The sequence below is a fragment of the Ambystoma mexicanum genome, chromosome 12, assembly GCF_040938575.1.
Source record: "Ambystoma mexicanum isolate Mex_15411 chromosome 12, UKY_AmexF1_1, whole genome shotgun sequence".
NCBI classification, from domain to species: domain Eukaryota; kingdom Metazoa; phylum Chordata; class Amphibia; order Caudata; family Ambystomatidae; genus Ambystoma; species Ambystoma mexicanum.
Window position 1 is genome coordinate 1,011,537,966 of NC_090936.1, and position 21,368 is coordinate 1,011,559,333.

The 21,368-nt window shown below is 51.2% G+C and overlaps 1 protein-coding gene across 3 annotated transcripts in view; it reads right to left on the minus strand.

Annotated features, from left to right (window-relative positions):
• TNPO3 (transportin 3) overlaps positions 1-21,368 on the minus strand; it is a 1,153,743-nt gene that overhangs the window by 806,313 nt on the left and 326,062 nt on the right. For all 3 annotated transcript variants that reach the window (XM_069629554.1, XM_069629553.1, XM_069629552.1), the window contains exon 6: positions 1,823-1,998. In XM_069629554.1, the coding sequence (XP_069485655.1) occupies positions 1,823-1,998 (176 nt within the window). The remainder of the gene's footprint in view (positions 1-1,822; positions 1,999-21,368) is intronic.

Here is a 21,368-nt window from a genome sequence, read left to right on the forward strand (position 1 = left end):
CATTTTCTTAAGGACTTTATCCCGTTGTTTCCTATGGGTAAAACTAAAACGTTGGAACTTCTGCACATCTAATCGGGACAGTTGCCTATCACAACTGACATTTGTCAGAGGTTCTCCACAGTCCCTGGAGTTCCCTACCAGAGGCTGGAATTGTAGACACATCCAGTGATTTATCAAGTACCTTATTGTTATACTACAATGTATAGGAAGTAATGGTTACACTCACTAACTCAATTTGATCATTTGTTTTTACCTATATTCTGGAGGTGAACAAGGACTATCCTAAGGTGGTTTGGGTGTATCTAATAGCATTTTGGTGGGCCTCCGGTCTGGATTGATCCTACTCTGTATTGCATGTGTTCTTTAAAGCATTAAAACTTGTAGCAAACCATTGTTGAACGAATGTAGGCAGTGATATTCCAGGATATGCAACTACTTTCCTGTCTGCTAAGGAATGCCTTTCCAGTTTAAGGTCGCACATTAGCTAAATGTGCGGGAAGGGTCTAACCTAAGGGCCTTTTACTGATTTTATACAAAAGCGGTTTCCACTGTGTGTTGTGCTACCGATTGTACTTCTTTGAACTTAAGGATGCTTTCTGTAATTCTGTAATAGTGTATATTCAGTAGAGCTCCAAATTATAGCTCTATAGTAATCTTTCTTAAATTCTCCATTGGACCCAACTGTAACAGCCTGCCAACATACCTTCCACTGAGTGACAGCAAGACTGTGCTGCATCTGCTATCTCTGTGATTTTGGTCTCTTCGTTAGAGCTCCATTTGCCCACAGGATAGATGTTCCCACAGCCCTCACCAGAGGACTGTGGAGAATTCTCCTTACCATTCCACAAGCCAGGCAGTTGCACTACTTGTGGTCCCAGGGAAGACACCCTTTTATCAACCCTGTCTATCCGTGGAAGCTATGACTACAGGATGTCAAAACTCTAAAAACATTTGAAACGATCACAAATTCATACATTAATTCCCATGTAACCAACCCCGGGAACCATCACCGAACATCTCCAAGCCCACAAAGTCTACACCTTTTCATACACTCTCGAGTCCAACATGAAAGGTTTTTAGAGACAGGAATCACAAGCACAGAACCTGTGCATCTCTATTATCATGCAGTATACAGGTCAGAGCTAGCTACATTGCAAGGGGGAAAGCCTGCACTTCCACCATTTCCCCACCCACCTAACACATGAAAAGGAAAGTAGGAAATCCAAGAAAAGCATAAATAGCAGATGGATTGCAGGCAGAGCTAAACAGGGAACTTACACAAGAAAATCGCGTACATATTTTTTTATTCTACTTCAAGGCAAGTTTTAAAAAGATGAGAGGTCTTAAGTCCAAAGAGCCAAGCCAGACCTCTCGAAGAATCTTGATACCAAGCATTAACATCACTGTTCCCATTGTGGTTACATTTCTCATCTCAGTCTTGAGCACAGACATTAATGTTTCCTGTCCATCAAAGCTGAGAATAGTCTAGACCGCTGCATTTGTGCCCCAAGCTGGATCTCTTGTATACTAAGCAGGTCTCGACACCGAAGCCATGATAGTCCCAAAATCTATTTTTACTTCACAAATCCAAATGTACAATAGTAGGTCAGTGTGCATGCAAGACTGCCCAGTAATGAAGTCCCTAGTGGCCCTACACATTGAGTGACATTTAAACGAATATAATAATAAAGCTCCATTAATTGGGATTTAATAAAAAAATGTTACCAAGATGTTTGGCTGTTAACACTAGTAATTCTAAGCACTCAAGTCAAACTAGGTCCCATGTTCTCCCTTTAGCAAGGCTTTAATGCACTATACTTACTTGTCCAAGTCCTCCCGTGCTACAGCCATGTGGTAGGCAGATTCTAGGGTTAACACTCCCTGAAAGAGTTGCATGGCCAAGGGCATACTAGATTCCACATTCTCAATGGCATAAAGAGCAGAACACACACAATCGCAAGCAGCTTCGTGGAGATTTGAAGGCGTTTCATCCCGTTGCTACAAAGAAGTGAAAAAGAGGCAGTATCAATATCTCTTCAGCAATGCAAATCGTGCATCCCCAGCCACCAGTTGCACAAACTAGGATATAACATCCCCAACTTCACAAACTTACCATTAACTGAATGATTAACATTTTCAGATTGAACATCACTTCATTCAGTCTTTAAGACCGACAGCTCGTTACCCAATAATGTGCCACAGAAGCCATCCATACACTTTACAAAATACATTGTGTTATTGGGCACTTGCATAGCACCTTTTACCATTGGTATGATTCCAAAGCGCTGTGGGTTGCACGCCCTCTGGGACAGCAGTCCATGTCAGTGGAGAGAGTAATTTAGTGCTTCAGTGCACTCGGTATGTGTGTGGTTTTATCATTGCTGAACTGATAGTGTAAAAACTTACCAATATGGTTTACCAACCTTAAATAACATGTTCTTAAAATGTTATTGGGTTTTGCTCCCCCTGATCTGCTTCATACAGACCCAAAACAGTCTAGAAGTTAAAACCTGTCTTATGAGTTGCCTGAAGTCCCTCTTTAAAAATATATGGTTACTTACCTTGAATAGCTGCTGCTCTTCTGAACGTGCAACCCTGGGTTGTGCTTCCCTGAATTGCTTTGCTGCCATTCTATAATAGTTTCATTAAGTTCATACTTTCCTTGGAAACTATTATATACTTATATAAGCAGTGTACTGGGTATAACTAGCTATTAGATAAAAGGAACACGTTAATGACCTGTAACTACTGTTATTCAGCATTGTCTGGCATGGATTCAAATGCTCATGAATAACCAATACACAGCAGTACAATATTACACAACCACGGGAGGGGGCAAGGCTCAAAAGAAGCAATTGCTCTTAACTCTGGAACATGTTCACCTTCAAGCAAACAGGTTGCATAGCACTGCTTGGCCGACGCTGGACTCTGGAAACCCTGTCGACGCAGTAAAATCTCGTGAAGGTGTGGTGGTCCTCCACGTAGCAGCCCTGCGATGTCCAGCAGGGGTACACCAAACAGGAACGCCATTGTCACATTGATCGCTCTGGTGGAATGGGCTCTCGGACTGCCAGGCAGCGGTCGGTTCGCTAAACCGATGACCAGGTGTGATGCAGCCGGAGAGCCACCTTGAGATGGAAGTATTGAACAAGGCCTTCCCCCATGGTTAACAGGACCAAAGTTCATGAACAGTGGAGACTTCTTCCGAAACCTCATTTGTGTGTGCCACGTAGAACTTCAGAGCACGTGCAACAACCAGCGAGTGCAAGGTCCTCTCAGCCGGTGACAAAGGTTTCAGAAAGAACACAGATAACATCAATGGCTCGTTGATGTGACATTCCAACAGAAACTTTGGCATGAAGAAGGGGTGTGTCTGCAGCACTACCCTTGATTCATGGAAAGTCAAATATGGCTGTTTGCAGGATAGGGCCTCGATCTCATCTACCCTCCTGGCAGAGGCGATGGCCACGAGGAAAGCAGTTTTCCATGAGAGTAACAGGAGGGGCCTGATGCATGGGCTCGAAGGGGGCTCCCATGAGCCTCGTCAGCACCACAGTGAGTTCACCCATGCCGGGGAAGGAGCCTTCACGGGTGGAAAAGATCGAAACAGTCCTTTGAGGAACTCCTTGAGAGGGTGGGACCACAGTGAAGATCTTTCTGGAGACCTGGTGTAGCAGGAGACAGCCGCTAGATGCACCTTGACAGAGGAGTCCGCCAGCCCCACCTTGGCCAGGACAACAAGTACCCTCAGAGGACTGATCTTCTGCGACTGGTACCACGGAGCGAAACGCTTCCACTTGTGACCGTAGCGCAGTTGATGGCACCCTGGCAAGGACCTCCCTGCAGTCCGCCGGCAATTTGTATCCTGTAAACTCTAGGGAGAAGGAGTCAAGCCCTCAGGTTCAGCGATGCTGGGTCATGATGCAGGATTACGCCTCCTTCTCTGGGGAGCAGATCCGCAAACACCGGCAGCTTGACCAGAGGAGGAGACAGGCTGAAAAGGTCCGGGTACCAAATCTGCCTCGGCCATGCCGGGGCAACAAGTATCCTGCATCGGCACTGAGTTAATTGATGACTCGCAGCAGGAGAGGCAACAGAGGGAACGAATAAAGAAACTAGCCTTCCCACAGGAAGGAAAATGTGTCCCGCATGTTCCTCGGCTGGAGGAACCTGCTATCAGATTTCTGGCATTTGGAGTTCGCCGCTGCCAACAGATCGATCTGGGGCCTGTCCCACTTGATGAAGATGCAGTCCCACCTGGCCTTGCCGAAGTTCCCACACGTGGCAGGAGAGGGAGATTGTGTTCTTGACTCCCGCCAGGTGAAAGGGGATGAGGAACATCTCTTGGTCGCCGAACCTGTGGCACAAGTCCTGCGCCTCTTTGGAGAGTGCTGGGGAATCAAGTGCCCCCCCTGCTTCCTGATGTAGAACCTTGTGGTGGTGTTGTCCGTGAAGATCCTCACAACCTTGCCTTTCACAGACAGAACTGACTTGAGGGCCCAGAACACTGCCCACAGCTCCAAGATATTGATGTGAATATCCTTCTACTCCTGCAGCCACAGGCCTCTGGCGTGCATGCAGACGTCCGGTGTGGGCTCCCCATCCCTCCAGGGAAGCATCTGTGGTGACTTTCCTGGTAAGGGGGGTTTTGAAACCCTGCACCCGGGCAATGTTTGAGTGTACGCCCCACCATCTGATCGCTTGACAGAACTCGTCGAGAGGGATCTTGTCCGTGAAGCTTCCTGACACTTGTATCCAGCGTGCGTCCAGGAACTCTTAAAGGGGTTGCATCCGTAACCTTCAGAACCGGATAAGGTAGATATAAGACCGGATCATGACGAGCAGTGACTTGATGGTCCGCACCGTGGCAGCCTTCAGTGACAGCCGTTGCACCCTCCCCGAGGATGCCAGGCAATACACCGTGTTGAGCCTGGCTCCCAGGAACAGTGCGTTCTGCGATGGGGGTCAAGCAGGATTTTGGATAATTGACGGATAACCCCCAGATCCATCAGCAGCTGGACGGTCTTCATGTGTTGGACGGCTAACTTCAATTGGCCCGGATGAGCCAGTCGTCGAGGTACAGGCATAAGATTATCTCTCAGACATAGATGGGCCACCACAGGTGCCATGCACTTTGTAAACACCCTGGGCACCAACTTCAGTCCGAAAGGGAGGGCCTTGAATTGGTACTGTCTTCCCTGTACTATGAAGCGTAGGAGCATCTGCTGTTTTCTGTGAATGGGAACGTGGAAGTATGTGTCCTCCAGGTACAGCAACTTCAATAAGTCCCCTTCCTCCGGTTGGCCGTGCACGTCCTGCAACGTGACCATCGTGAATTTTTGGGACTTGGGGTACTTGTTGAGACGCTGCAGGTCTAGAATGGGCCTCCAGCCCCTGGTCGTCTTTTTGACTAAGTAGTATCTGGAGTAGACTCCCGAGACGCAGAGTCCTCTTGGAACTAGCTCTAGTGCCCCTTTTCTTAGCATGGCACCAACATCCTGCAGGAGCCGAAAGCTGTGCTGCTTCTGCGGGTCACTGGAGGGATCCGCGGGCACTTGCTGAAACTCCAGGGTGTGTCCGTGGGCAGGAGCATCCAGCACCCAGTGGAGATCTTCCACTCGCTGACGAATCCCGCCAGCCGGCCTTACACCGGGCTGTGTGAGTAGGGGCCGACGTCCTGTCCTATTCAGCCCTGCTTTGGCACCTGCACTCTGCCTTGGGGCGATGGCACCAACCACCTCCACCGAAAGCCTTGGAACGGCCTCTGTAAGCCTCCTGGGTTGTGGACCTGGAGGGCTGATTGTACGACGAGGAGTCTCCACCAAAACCCTTTGCCGATCTGAACTTTCCACCAGAGGCGCAAAAGGAGAGCGGTGCTGTTGGAGTGCCCAGAGCACAAGCCGTATCCGTATCAGTCTTAATGGCCTGCAAGGATTCGACAGGCTTCCAGAAAAGGTCATCCCCGAAGGGCATGCCCAGTACCCTCGTTTGGACCTCCTGCCGGAAATTGGTGGCCTTCAGCCAGCCTCGATGACTGAGGCTGGCACCGCTCCCCATCTGACGGAAGCCAGTGTCGGCGATGCCCAGGGCCACTGATGGCATGGTCCGAAGCCACTTCCCCCTTCTTGGAGGAGGGAGATCGCCTTAATCAGCTTGTCGTCGGGGAGGACCTCCAGAATCAGGCCCAGCTTGTAACAGTTCCCGGTCGTACCTGGCCAGGAATGCCAATGTGTTGGCTGCCTTGATGGTCGATGCCTGGGAGTAGATGCCCTTCTGCCCCACGGCATCCAACTTCTTCCCCTCGCTGTCTGGAGGGACTGAGAAGGACAATGAGGGATTGGACGACCTCTTGCTCGCAGCCGCTGACACCACCAAGTCTGACAACAGTTGCAACCGTAGGCACTTGGGTGCAGACTCCGGCACCCAGTACTTTTTCTCCAGCCTATCCCTCTTGGCCGGGGCCGAGCAAGTATTGTTTAAAAGGGCCAGGCTTTCCTCCCACGCGTCATCCAGGACGGGCACTCCCATAATGGTCTTCCTCTTGGCATCACGCCTCTGGTATAAGAAAACCTTCTTGGACTTCTCGGTGTAGGGTCGAAAAGATGTCCAGTGACATCTCTTGGCGGAGTTGGAGCGGTAGGCCTACTAGGCCCTGCGCCGTTGCTGCCGCTGGTGGTGGTTCAGCCGTCATCCCACACGTCCTTGTGGGTCGCGAGCGCTGACTCCTGGTCCTCATTGTCTGAGGAACAAACATCTGTCTTGGGGTACTCTTTGTGGCCCTGAGGCCCCCTCGCCCCCTGCTTTTTTGCATCCTGAGGGGTCGGAATCAGGCTCAGCAACGGCATTCTCTTTTCTGGTGTCTTTCACCGCCCCGGCAAGACCTCCCACCTTGGGGGTAGGGATACACTGGGCACAGTCAGGGCAACCTTCAATGGGTTAGCCCCTTTGGCCTTCGTGAGCACGATCTCCACCAACTCGATCGTCGACTATTGTCCTTGTTCCGCCAGGGCCATCTTGGGCAGGCAAGCCGCCTTGTCTTCCACGCTAGGCTTCTCTGGCTTCTCCCGCAGCTTAGCCGGGTTGCCCGATTTCCTCTTGGGGGAGCTAGATCGATGGCTGGAGATGGAGGCAGATGGTGAGGTTGATTGCAATGTGCCCATCGCGTGACACGCTTGCGTGGCGACCCAGACAGAAACGGTCTTGGTGCTTGGCTTTGTCTTGGGTCACCACAGATGGAGTGCACTCAAAGGACTGAAGCTCGCTGCTCCCACCAGCCAGTCCAGAGTGGGGCATGACCAGGCTTCTTGCACGGGGCAGAGGCCTTGGCGCTGAGCCACACCGGCAATCTACTGTGAAAATCCTTCATTGGTCTTTTAGAGAACCCAAGACAGATTTCGCAATCTCCTGTGTGGTCCAGGTGAATACAGTAGAGGCACTGAAGGTGTTCGTCCTCCACAAACACGTTCCGAAGTCCACATCTGGAGCAAAGCTTGTAAGGGGAGCATCTCTCATTCTTCCCTTCCGAAATGGTTGGTGGCGCGGAGTAGGCCAGAAGGACTTCTGCCCTTAATGCGCTGAAATTCACTGACAAACTGATCCCCCACTTGTCAGCCGATGGAGAGGAGAGCACATAGGCTCGCTTTGACAAAAATAGGACTTGTGCAATAGAAAAAAAGTGCAGAAAAACGTAGAATAGCTCACGGAAAAAACTTTGAGTACTCCCAACACTAGAACGTGTGGTAAAAATCTGAAGCTGGCTGGCAGAGGTGGGGCATACGGAGAGGGCAGTCATTGGCTGGGGCAGTATGACCCAGAGCACAGTGATTCATTTAGAGGAGAAATACAGTCTGTGAATGAACGTGAAACCATTAATTTACTGAGGATTCTGGGCCTGAGGGGGAATATTCATGCGAGTGTGAATCCATGCCAGACCCCATCGCTGGAGAAGATAGTTATGTGCCAATAGGATTTACTTACCTTGAAATACATTGCATCTTAAAGTGTAATGGGGTTTTGTTTTCCCTATTTTGCTTAGTGCATTCTAAAATAGTTATTGAGTGCTCATACTTATCATTGAGTAGCTTGAGACCCCTCCAGAAAGTGTACAAGTTGATTTACTAGCTATGCAGAGTTCTAAAAACTAATGCTGCAAGGAGTATACTTACAACAGGGTTGGTTTATTATGCGATTTCATAACTGTCACTGCATGACGGACAGGGTCAACTACCATTGAAATACTGATTGTATTCTAAAAGTATATCTAACCTGTCTTATTCCCCATGAATAGTATGTTATCTTAAAGGTACTTGTATAGCGCACCGTCACCAACGGAATTGGTCCCCAGGTGCTCTGGCGGATCTGTAAACGAGAAGGTGGGATGGGTTAGTAAGGTGAAGAGGGAGTAGGATAGTGAGGAGTGGTGTACTGTTGGCAGCTTCAACTCGGTATACACCGGGTGCTGAGCTTTGGTGCAAGTATTTGATCGGTGTCAGTCCGCGTGTGGTGTTGGTGCGGCATATGTTGCGGTGTGGTGAAGTGCGTGCAGCTTCTTGTGCGAGAGATGGTTGTGTGAGTTTTTTTAGTGAGATGTATGCAGAGAGTTTGAGCTTAAATTGGTTAGTGGGTTATATGACATTTAACATGCTAACATTCACGTTCTGTTTAAGTAGCACTTGCTGACCTACGTAATTCCATCCAAGTGTGGCCCTCGCCAAACCTTCAAAATCCCATCTTGATGCGGCGCAGGCTAACGTTCACAATTCTATCCAAGTGTGGGACACACTAGCATTCTCAGTTCCTTTAGGTGTTGCGCTTGATAATCTTCTTAATTCAATCTAAGTATGGCACATACTAACATCTAGTCTTCATACTTCCATCTAAGTGTAGCGCCTGCTAACATTTACAATATTATCCAAGTGTGGCACTATTTAACGTTTGCCGTTCTGTTTAGATGCGGCACATGCTAATGTTCACAATTCTAACTAAGTGTGACCATGCTAACATTCGAGTTCCATCAGAGTATATTACTATCCTGAATGTACAACCTTACGTTTGACTCACCTTGACTTGCTTCTGGCTCCTCTAAATAAGGTTTTATCTTGGTTTGCATTGCATAGGTATTGAGTTTGTTTATGTTATAGTACTTACCCAAGAATTATCTTGGTCTACATGTATGTAAATAAATGTTTTATGTTTACAATACATACTGTTTCATTGGACCATATGTATGCTACAATGGCTTTGTACCAAGCTAAATCACACTCTCCCTCCTAGGATAAGCCTGGCTGCTCTGTCCATGCTACCTCATGCTCAGGTGGTACAGCCTTATACTAAGAATGGAGCGTATGTACTGCCTCAGCTGTATGGTTTTAATGAAGTCTTGGTACTACTTTAGAAAAACTGCGCTAACAGGGGGGGTCTGTGCTTTCCAGAGGGGCCCGGTTCCGGATGAACTTTCAGTGCCTGTTGAGTGGGTGGTCTCTCCCTTTGGGTTCAGGGTGTTCGGCTAGGGTCCTGCCTGTGTCTTGTTGCATCAAATTGCTCTGGAGAAGACCGACAGGTGGCGACAGGCAAATCTGTCCCAATTCCTGTTGTTACTGTATAGGTGCTAGAGACTTCCTCAGTTGGTGGTTCTGCTAAATACATTCCCAGATATTTGGGATTATCAAAGACTAAGTGCTAGGCGGTCCTCAGCATTTAGTCCTGCTTGGGGATTTCCAGATGTGTAGTATTAGGAAAAAATGGCATTTCCTGGACTGAAATTATAAGTTACTCACTGTAGTAACTAACGTACCTAGTGCCCTTTCCTACATACTGCATGGCCGTCCCTAGGGATGGACGAGGGAACCTTTTTAACCAGAAAAAAACCTTCTTGCCCTGGAAGTATGCGCTACCATGCAATCCCCCCCCCCCCCCCGGCGCCACACCTCCATCCCCATTGACGCGTCAACAATATTGAACATTGCCTCATGACACCAAAGTATTATTGGGGGGGGGGGGGGGGTGGGACGTATGGAGGAAAGGGGACCGAGTTAGTCACTACGGTGAGTAACTTCTAATGTCCGTCCGCTTGCATCCAAACTGCATGGGCAATTATAACTGTGTAGCCCTAGGGTGGAGAGGAGACCCTCCTTAAGCCAATAGGTTTCTTAGAACTGCCTGTCTGAAAGCTGAGTCTGATCTAGAGCCGGTGTCCAAACAGTAATGCTTGCAGAAAGCCGAAGGGGTGGCCGCCCTGCTTATGACCTGTCACGGGACCTACTGTTTGAATGCAATGCCCGTGGCCTTGGCTCCGACTACATGGGTGTGGGAAGTGGCTTGTGCTGCCTCTCATAGGCCTCCCTGATAGCAGAACCATTGACCGTGCTATCGAGGCCATGGGTGCCGGATAGCCGGGCCTTGACCCGGCGAAGGCGACAGTGCGTCCAACTTGCGGAAGCCCTTGGTCCTGTCCAAGTAGAATTTCAGAGCGGGTAAAGTCTGGTGAGGCCCGTCAAATGCCTCTTGTCCATAGGAATGGAGGAGGAAAAGACTTCCTTCTCAGAGTTTATGTATGCTCCTATGGCTGCCAAATACATGCAGCATGTGTCCACCTGCATGTCTGCGTGTGCAAGGTGCGCAGAGAAGGAGAGCACATCGTCCAACCTGCACATAAGGAGGGAGGGAGGGTGGGAGGGGTGTTGATCTCCTTAGAGTCTGCCCAGTGACAGAGCCTAGTCCACTTACTCTTGTACCGGCTCCTGGAAGCCTTGCTCCTCGCACCTTGAATGATCTCTAGGTTAGTCTGTGAGAGGCTGAGGTGCTTTATCGTTACCTGGTCAGGAACCACGCTGTGAGGGCTAATATCTGTGGCGCAGGGTGGATGACCCCGGTCCCCCTGTTGCGCCAAAAGATGTGCTGGGCCCGTCAGAAGGAGGGGTGGCCTGTCCGAGAGGCTGAGCAGCTCCGAGAACCATGGTCTCGCCGGCCACCATCGAGCTATCAGAATGATGCTGAGTTGACAGGATTCCTTTATTTTGTAGATGTGTGGACCAGTGGTGTGGCTGGGCAGGCACATGCTGTCATGCTGTTCCCCTGCATCTGAAATGCGTCATCCAGGGAGCCTGGCCCTGACAGCATACGAACTGCTGGCACTTATTGTTGTCCCTGGCGGAAAAAAGATCCACCTGAGGGAGGCCCCATCTGCTGAAGATCTCCTGCAGCACCAGGTCGTCCAATTGCCACTCGTAATTGTTGTCTCCCAGCATGCTCAGCCTGTCCGCCTCCAAATTGGACACCCCTGGAAGGTGGACGGCCTTGAGGTAGATTTTCTCCAGGGCCCACTCCCACATGCTGACGGCTAGTCTGCACAGTGGAGGGGACCTTGTTACCCCCCCCCTGCTTGACATAGTACATGCTGGTGGAGTTGTCCGTCGGGATGAAGACCGCCTTGCTACCAATGACCAGAAGGAAGGCTGTGAGCGCTAGCCAGATGGCCTTCAGTTCCAGCAATTAGATATGAGACTCCTGCCCAGCGTGGCCCACCATCCCTCGAGGGAGGAATCCATAGTGATGGTGACCTGCGGGGCCAGCTGCCAGAAGGGCTTGCCTGTCTGCAGGTTGCAGGCCTTGGCGCACCATGTGAGGTCCGAGTAGAGTGATGTAGCCTTGAAGAGCCAATCGTCGAGGTGCGGGTAGGTGTGGTGGCTCTGGGCCCATAGGGTGGACCGCCGACACATTCATGAGTCTGGTAAACACCCTAGGAGCCTGAGTTGAGGCCAAAGGATAACACCTTGTATTGCAAATGGCAGCCCCTTATACTCAACTGTAGGAAGGAAGGTACCCCGTGGATACTACAGAGGATCCAGGGGTCCACAAAATATGCCAGAACTGAGTTTAGGGCAAGCCAGCCCCACCACCCCAGGAGACACGTGAACCCGAAGGGGCGCATCATGCCTTCTTTTCCCTCGGAGGCTGTTGAGGAGGGGGACTGGTAAAAGCCCTTGCCCCATGCCCCCAACACCCCCCCCCCCCTTGTTGTTTGCGCCGGTGTTGACTCGGCGAAGGGTAAGGCTGTCTGGACCTCTGTTCTTGGAAGCCACGGAACCCTCCAAACGTCCGCCCTTTGACAAAGTGTTGAAGTGACTGGGTGTATGCTTTGGGCGTGGCCTTCCTAAGGATAAAGACTTTGCAGTCTGCAAACTATTTTTCTTTTTATTTAGCTCCTAGTTGGTGGTGCAGTGAAAGAGGTTGCCACCCTCGAACGGAAGGTCCAATATGCGTTCCTAGACGTCCCGATTGAATTTAGTATCCCAGAGGCAGTCCGTCCTCATGACAGTGGCGATGCATATGGACCGGCCAGAGGTGACGAGGTGGGCCACGGTGGATTCCATGATGTCTTCCGCCATCATTTTCTCCTCTGCCAGACCGCCTTGAAACTGACTGGCTATGCCCCCGAAGTTCTGGAAGGAAGTCTGACATTTCCCACCAAAGCTTCCGGTTAACAGCTGCCAGCATGGCATCCCCGTTGGACTATCGAAGATGCAGCAAAGCATTGGAATAAAGCTTCTCCCTGTATGCCTCCAAGATGTTCTCCTACTTGTCGAGCAGCACCGAGAACGAGGTGGCCGAGGACAACTGGGGCTTAGAGTAGAGCGACACCACTGCAATTACCTAAGAGTGGTTGAGGGTGGGCCGATAGCAAGAGTTTATCCCTCTCAATTTGCCTGAACTTGGTGTCAAGGCATCAACTGACCGGATGTACAGAGTGGGGGTTGATCCACCCCTTTTTGGCCAAGGAGACAACGTCCTTGTGCATCGGGATCCCCGTCCTAGCAGAGGGGCATAGGATGAGGACCTCGGCGAACACCCCTGCTTCAGGTTGTTAGACTTCGAGCTGAGGAAGGCCCAGGTACTCAGCCAGTCCTGCAAGTTGTTCACGGAAGGCCTTGGCTGATGTCGTGTCAGGGTCTTCTTCCTCGCCTTTGTCCACCCGGGTGTCCAGCTGGGCCGGCACGGGAGGAGTGCTGAGGGCTGGGGTGTGGAGACCGGCGCCAGAGGCTGCAGCGGAAGCTGGTACTACTGTGGGAGGCAGGAGATACGGAATCGTAGTAGCGGGAAGGAAATGGAACCAGACAGGCGACTACTGTACTAGGCCTGACGACATTTCTGGTGGAGCCTGAGATCAACAAAAGGTGAAGGACAGGAATAAAACAAGCAACTAACGTACTAGGCCTGACATTTCAGATAGTGTTGGAGGAGGGGGCATGGGGGGGGGGGGTTGTTTAAGAGAAAACAAGTAGAGGGGGAGAAGACAAACAAAAAAGGTTGCCATTATACTAGCTCATGGACAATTCTGATAAAGTGCATAGAAGTAAGGGGTGGAGGGGAGGAGATAGGAAAAGGGAGAAAGGGGGAGGAGGAGAGAACAGAGTGAGCAGAGAAAAAGTGGAGACGCAAGAGGTGGGAGCGAATACAATTGCAGAAGTCAGTAGTAACACAAAGTTGCGAGAGAACAGCAAACAAGCAAGGATTCAAGATGAAAATGGGAACAGCATGATTCAAGGCCACCATGAGTACAAGATGCAAGGGAAGACCAGCATGAGAGTTGAGAGAGGGTGACACACAGTCAGTCAATGAAATCCATAAAAGTCAAATCCAAGCATTGGCAAAAGGCGTTGCTGGTGAAACCAGAACGTATCAGGACAGACTCCTGCAGAGGTAGGATGTGGGAGGAGTATTGGAAGCGTGGGGGTGGGGGAGCGGACAGAGGTGGGGATAGCTGGTTGGGGCAGAGGGAGTAAACGCATGTTGGTGCATGCTTACCTGCTGTCTGGGCAGGGGTTCGGGCCATGGGTCCTCCTGGTCCGAAAAGGGCAATTCCTGTTTGGGCCTGTTCATCTGCCCTTCACCTTAGACGCCAGGGCAAGAGAGGCCCTTGATCTAAGAGTTAAGAGCAAAAGGAAGAAGCAGGGCTAAAAAGGTGGGTGGGGCTTAGGCCAGGTGACCTACATCCACTTGCACCTGCTCCCCATCTGCAAAGGAAAAGAGGCTGGAGATCTGCTTAAACAGGAAAAAAAAAAAAAAAAGAAGAGCAGCAACAAGGAAGGCACCAGGTGGAGTGCGAGACCTGCCTTGCACCTCAGGCCGGTAGGCGGGTCGCCCTCAGCATCCTACAGGCCATAACGGTGGCCACGGACATCCGACACCGGCTTTAGCCAGATGGGCAACGGCGTTTGCCTTCGTTGACGTGGCTGGCTCAAGGCAACCGACTTCCGCCAGGACGTACAGACCAGGGTTCTGCACATGCCCTTTGACGGGAACAACCTGTTCGGCAAGACAGTGGATGAGTCACTGCAGGCCATCAAGGCGGACACAGATGGCTCGGGCCTTGGGTGTCAACAGCGATGGCCGTCCTTTCAGAACTCCGGAGGCAAGCAAAGGATTTGGCGGTGGTTCCTTGTCGTACCGCCAAGCCGCCCGCTCCTCGTCGCAAGAAGCCTACAGAGGACGCTGCAAGACTGGAGGACCTCGCCGTCGTCGCCAAGGAGGCCAAGACGGCAAGGCTGCGGCCAAGCAGGACTGGACCGGCCGTGGCGTTGGGCCCCCACCCAAGCACCCCGGTGGGAGGCCACCTGGTGAAATTCGTCTGTGTGGGAGTCCATCTCCACCAACTGTTGGTTTGCTAGATGCCCTGGCCCGTTGGCAGACCCTGGAATTTAAGAATTGGTATCCCCGTATACCACCCGTGGCCAGGAAGGAAAACTACGTCCCACAACTTCTACTGGAGGTACGAGCGATGCTAAGGAAGGGAGCCATAGAACTGGGTCCAAAAAGGCTCTGGGGCTCTAGTGTACTCGTGGTACTTCCTCGTCCAGAAGAAGACCGGTGGTTGGTGGCCCATCCTGGATCTTCGTCGTCTGAACAAGTACATCAAGTCTCAGAAATTCCAGAGGGTCACCCTCCAACACGTGCTGGGACAGCTGGAGGGAGGCGATTTCCTATCGTTGCTGGACTTGGAGGATGCCTACTTCCACATCCCCATTCTAAAGGGACATCGCAAATTACTACGATTTATGGTCTAGGGGTGGCACTACCAGTTCAAAGCCCTCCCCCTCGGATTGAAGTTGGCACCCAGGGTATGCGTCTACAGGGGATTCACGTCTACCCCTACCTGGACGACTCGCTCATCCGAGCAAAGTCAAAGGAACTCGCCGTCCATCACACTGCAAAGACCGTCCAACTGCTCACGGATCTGGATTCTCGATCAACTTCGCAAAATCCCACTTGGTACCATCGCAAGTCGCCCTGTTCCTGGGAGCCAGACTCGACACAGTGGCGCAATAGGCCTCCCAGTCGGAGGAAAGGACGAAGGCCATCCTGGGGAAGGTGCAACAGCTGTCGACCATGGAGGTGGCCAGGGTGAGGTCCATCAAGTCCCTACTCGGCATGATGTCGTTGTGCATCTATCTTGTGTGCCTATGCAGGCTGCGGATGCAACCACTACAGGAGTTCCTCGAAGCCCGGTGGATGCAAGCGGCGGGCAGTTTCGAGGACAGGATCTCACTCAACGAGACTTTCCGCCAAGCTACCCGGTGATGGGGTACCCGCGCGCATCTGGCGGCTGGCATGGACTTCCAGACCCCGGCACATCAGGAAATGGTGACGAGGGACACTTCCCTGGAGGGATGAGGAGCGCACACTGGAGATCTCCAAGCAAGAGGCCTTTGGCTCCCGGAGGAGAGGTCCCTGCACATCAACGTCCTGGAGCTCCGAGCCGTGTTCTGGGCCCTCAGGTCGTTCCTTCCGTCCCTCAAGGGCAAGGTGATAAGGATCTTCACCACCACAATGTTTTACATACGGAAGCAAGGGGGCACCAGATCCCCAGCCCTATCCAAGGAGGCGCAGGATCTGTGGCACTGGGCTGTCGAACAAGGGATGTTTCTGGTACCCTTCCATCTGGCAGGAATAAAGAACACCATCGCCAACTCACTCAGCAGGGAGCTTGTCTCGTGGCCACGAGTGGAAACTGCGGCAGGATCAAGTGGATCTCCCATTTCGACGATGGGGCAATCCCCAGATCAACCTATTTGCGACAGGGACGAACGCCAAGTGCCAGAGGTTTGCCAGCAGGTTTCCCCAGCCGGGTAGCATGGGCGATGCCTTCTCATTCCACTGGGACGGCCTGCATGCATTCTCGCTGTTGCCATTGCTGCTACAACTGAGACGGTCCCGGTACAGGATGATCCTCGTCGCACCGGCGTGGCCTAGGCAGATTTGGTTCCCAGACCTTCTGGACATGTCAGCATCCCCCCCAGTCAAACTGCTGACGGACCATGACCCTGGGTCACTGAACCTGCAGGCCTGACTCCTGCAGCACTAGAGTTCGGAGGGTACGATATCTTGGCGGACTGCAAGGTGGTGCTTGCAAAGGCCAGGGCGTCCTTGACTCAAGTGCTATGGACACAAATGGAAGAGGTTCTGTGTCTGGTGCCGTGCACTGACGATTAACCCTCTGCGGATAACAGCACCTCAAGTGCTGCCGTACTTGATATCACTGGCCAAGGCGGGGCTGGCGCACGCCTCCATCAAGATCCACCTGGCGGTTATCTCCCGCTACACCAGAATTCCGGGGTCCCATCGCCTGGTGAAGGAGTTCATGAAGGGACTGTTCCAATCGTTCCCGCCGGTGAAGGCTCCAGCCCCAGCGTGGGAGCTCAACGTGGTGCTGACCAGGCTCAAGGGGCCGCCATTCGAGCCTCTGCATTCGGCACCGTTGAAGTTCCTGTCGTGGAAGACAGCGTATCTTGTTGCCATCACCCCCGCACGACGAGCGGGAGAGATCCAGGCCCTCTCCTGTAAACCTCCATTCCTGACATTCCACGAGAGGGTAGTGCTGAGGACGCACCCCTCCTTCATGCCCAAGGTCTTCCATCTCAACGAGCCCTTGGTGTTACCCGTTTTCTTCCCATCACCTTCGTCGCCGGCTGAGAGGACTTTGCACTTGCTGGATGTAGCTAAAGCACTGAAGTTCTACATGGACCGCACGAGGAGCTTTCGGAAGACATCACAACTGTTTGTGAACTTTGGACCTGTGAACCAAGGGAAGGCCCTTTTGAAGGCTCCAATTTCCAAATGGCTCTTTGGCGGCATCATGCACTGTCACCGATTGGCAAACCGACCGTTGCCCGGTTGTCCGAGAGCCCATTCGACCAGAGCGATCGCTGCTACCACGGCATTATTGGCTGTTGTAGCCCTGCTGAACATCTGCAAATCTGCTACGTGGAGGTCGACACACCTTCACGAGATTCTACTGCGTCGACCGGGATTCCAGGGAGGAGTCCAGGGTCGGCCAGGCAGTGCTGCGCAACCTGTAAACCTGAAGGTGGGCCTGGTGAGGAGGTAAGAGTTGCTTAATGTGGAGTTGATGAAATGCTTAATGTAGAGCCTTGCCACCTCCCGTGGTTGTGCATGTGTGTACTGCTATGTATTCTTATATTCATGAGCATGTGGATCCATGCCAGACCCCATTGCTGGAGAAGGAACAAGTTACTTACTTGTAACTGTTCTCCAGCATGGGTCTGGCATGGATTCACATGCAAACCCTCCCTCCTACCCCTCTGCGGCTCTTCTCTTGGTCCTACTGCCACTTTACGTGCTACCAAATCTGAAGATGGCTGCCAGAGGTAGAGGGCAGTATGACCCAGAGACCAATGATTGGTTACTAGTAGAAAGACAGTTCAGAAGCGAAACTGAATTTGATTTTTCCTTTACCGAGGATTCCCAGCCTGACGGCAGGGAATATTCATGAACATGTAAATCCATGCCAGACCCCATGCTGGAGAACAAAGTAACCGGGGAAGAGCATGGGGTATCCCATGGCCAAAGCCAAACACAGGAGCGCAGTTGAAAACGGCCTGTTCCAGTCGACGTGGAAAAGGGTACTGAGGTGTGGCACGTGGGGTGAGGGTGGCGGGGGTGTCAGACTTAGGGTAGTGCATGCTTCCAGGACGGCAACCCTTTGCGGCTCTAAATTTAAAGTGGAAGGTTGTCCTGGTGAAAAAGTTTTGGTCTCCCGTCCCTAAGAAGGGACGCCCATGCAGTATGGAGGACAGTGGACAGGACGAAAGAGTATACAGTTCATGTCTACTGAGCAATGATCATGTTCATAAGTGCAATTAGTGCTCGGTTTGGTAGTTCTGCGAAATACATTCCAAGATGGGTGCAATTAGCAAGATAGGTGCCAGACGACTCCTGGTATCTAGTTCTAATCATGGATTTCCAGATGACATGATATAGCATTTATAACATGCCTATACACAATTGTTTCAAGGAGCAACGAGGCAAGGGAGGGAAAACAGAGGGAAGACAGAGAGAACGATCTTACTAGGCCAGGCGACATTGAGATCATGCAAGTGCGAGGGGGAGGGGAAGTGCAGTACATAAGATAAACTAAAAATAAAAACAATTACGAAGTGCAGACATTAGGTGTCAGGTGCTGGTAGGGGGCTGTAGGGATACAGAAACAGCCCCAGAGTGCAAGGGTTGCCAGGGGGGCAGTGCAGGTGTGCAACTGGCAGGGGGGACCTGGGCCCTAGAAAAGCGTGTAGCCAGGTGACCAGTGCAGTTTCAACCAGGAGTTCAGCAGAAGAGAAGAGAAAGTAGAAGCAAAAAGGAAAATCTTGAGGTGCTTCCGGAACCGGAGATGGTTCTCCTCAATTTTCAGAGAGGTTGTTCCAAAGGGAGGCCCCAGCCGAAGAAAGATCTACCACTGACCCTGAGGGAGTTGGAGGCGGACGAGTGACTAGCTTGAGAAAGAAGATATTTAGGAAGAGAGTTGAAGGTATTCAGGCCCCAGGCCCCAGGAGGCCTTGTGGATAATGAAGAGGGTTTTAAACTCAATCCTTGCAGCCACTGGGAGCCAGTGCAGAGATTTCAGTCCTGGTGAGATACGATCCTTGGTCTTGAGGCCAAGGACAAGTCTTGCAGTCCTGTTTTGGACCAGTTTCATAGGGCGGAGAGTAGAGCCAGGCATATTTAGAAAGAGGCTGTTGCAGTAGTCTGGCCTAGAGAAAACCAGAACTCTGGAGACCGTGAGCTTCTGGGGGAAGGAGAAGAAAGGAATACCACCTCTGAGGTGGAGCTGGTAGTGCGACTTCTTAGAGAAAGATGTGAGGAGAGAAGGAGAGTTTGAAGTCGAAGATGACCAAGGTTTTTAGCCTCACAGGTGGGAGCAGGATGAGGGCCAAGAGAGGCTGGTCAGAGTGGGACAGGAAAGAGGGAGCGCGTGTGCTGATGGAGAATCTCATTCTTACTGGCATTAAGGCAGAGATCATTGGCGGCGGCACCCCACTCCTGGGATAGCAGACAGATGAGAGAAGATGAGGTGGCAGAAGGAAGCCTGAAAATGAGCAGTGTCATCCGCATAGCACTGAAAGTTGGGGCAGAGAGCGGCATTGCACTGGGCAATAAGCGCCAGGTATTGGTTGAACAGCCAGGGGAAGCGGTTCGACCCCTAACACCACAGGTAGAGATAGAAGGGAGGAAGGACCAAAGTTGGACCTGGGAGGGTCGATCATAGAGGAAAGAATTCAGCCAAGCCAGGGCCTGAGCAGTAATACCCAGGTTACCACTGAGACATTGAGAGAAGGAATAGCCAGGATGTGCATTCCTTGGATTCAAAGTGTGGTGCACAATTGCATGGCACTGACCAAGCTCTTAAGTGCTAGGGTAACGAGTATAGCACAATCAGTCCAGATTATTGGAGATAGATATCTCTATGCTTCAGAGGGTGCAGTATTCCAGGCGGAAGAAGGCAATGATTCAATTCTGTCATGTACATGGGTGCTACTATGATTTGGGTTTCAAGTCTGGGGCAAAGGCTCCGGATAATGCGGGCAGATACCTGGCCGGAGAGTCTATAAAAGAGCCTGTATTGTGCGCGATACTGCGCCAATTCTTGGTTGTGGTGATAAGTAGAGTGGTCAGGGCAGTTGTTGGGGAGAATTCTCATTCTATGGCTAATTTCCCTTACCTATTGAGTCCCCCAGCAGCTTTGCTGGATTTGAAGGTTTTTTTCTCCTGCTAAGAGTGGGACTCTTGTTCCCACTCTTAGACAGATTGCTGATGTGTGTTCTAGGCTATTTTTTGTGTTTAATGTCTATGGGGTTTTTCTCACCCTCATAGGAATCATCTTTTAACATGTGTGGTAAAAAGCACCCTCCGTGCAGTACCACAGGGGTGTCGTATCGATCCCCAAACAGACTCCATACCCTGAGGCTGACTGTCTCGCAGGGCATGTAAAGTCCCCATTGACTTTACTAGTCAATTATCAACTAATCCAGTACAACCCATCTTAAAATGGACGTACTGGGAAGAGTTAATAGTTTTTCCCTAGTGTTCATTTTCGAGGGGGTACCATAAAGTCCCTCTCTCAAAAGTTTCTGGCTGGTGGCAGTGGTTACTACCATAAATATTCGACCACGACTATTTCCCTATGGGATTTTCCCATTGTTCGAGGCTACCACTTTTACTGACAGCCTCTAACATACCGCCGGTTTATTTTAATATTAACTTTAATCCAGTGTTTTTTGTTTGCCAGAACTTTAATAATATTTCTCTCTCAGGTCTTTCTCTGAAATCCTAACCCGGGTCGGGAATCCTTTGTTCGTCCATTTGCCATCCTCTTCAAGCTCGTGCTCGGTACCTTCGTTCCAGTCTTTGACTTTGTCTTCCAAGCCAAGAGACTCGCCTTTTATCCAGTTTCCTCCCATTCATTCCAGCCTAGCTGCCCCTCAACCAGCAGGGTGGCTGTCCTTGCCGGACAGTCAGCCAGCCAATCACTACAGAGTGCATTTGGGTCTCGTAGGAGACTAAGCACAGGGAGTTTAGGGCACCTCCCTCACTTCCTGCCAACCCCAGACACTCTGGCGCCAGAGGCGGTCTTCAGTCCTGAAGCCCGCCAAAGGCGAAGGAGGAACAAGTTACTTACCTGTAACGGTTCTCCTGCATGGGTCTGGCACAGATTCACATGTTCATGCATATTCCCCATCGTCAGGATGGGAATCCTCAGTAAAGAAAAAAAAACAAATCCGTTTAGTTTCTGAACGGTCTTTCGCCTAACAATCCCTTCTACCTAAGCCCCTCCTCTGGCAGCCATCTTCATATTTGGTAGCACGTAAAGTGGCAGTAGAAGCAGGTGAAGAGCCGCAATGGGGTAGGTGGGAGGGATTGCATGTGAATCCATGCCAGACCCATGCTTTAGAACAACAGTTACAGGTAAGTAACTTGTTCCTTCTCCAGCATGGTGTCTGGCATGTTTCACATGCTCATGAATAAATACATAGCAGTACACACATGCACAACCACGGGAGGTGGCAAGGCTCAACATT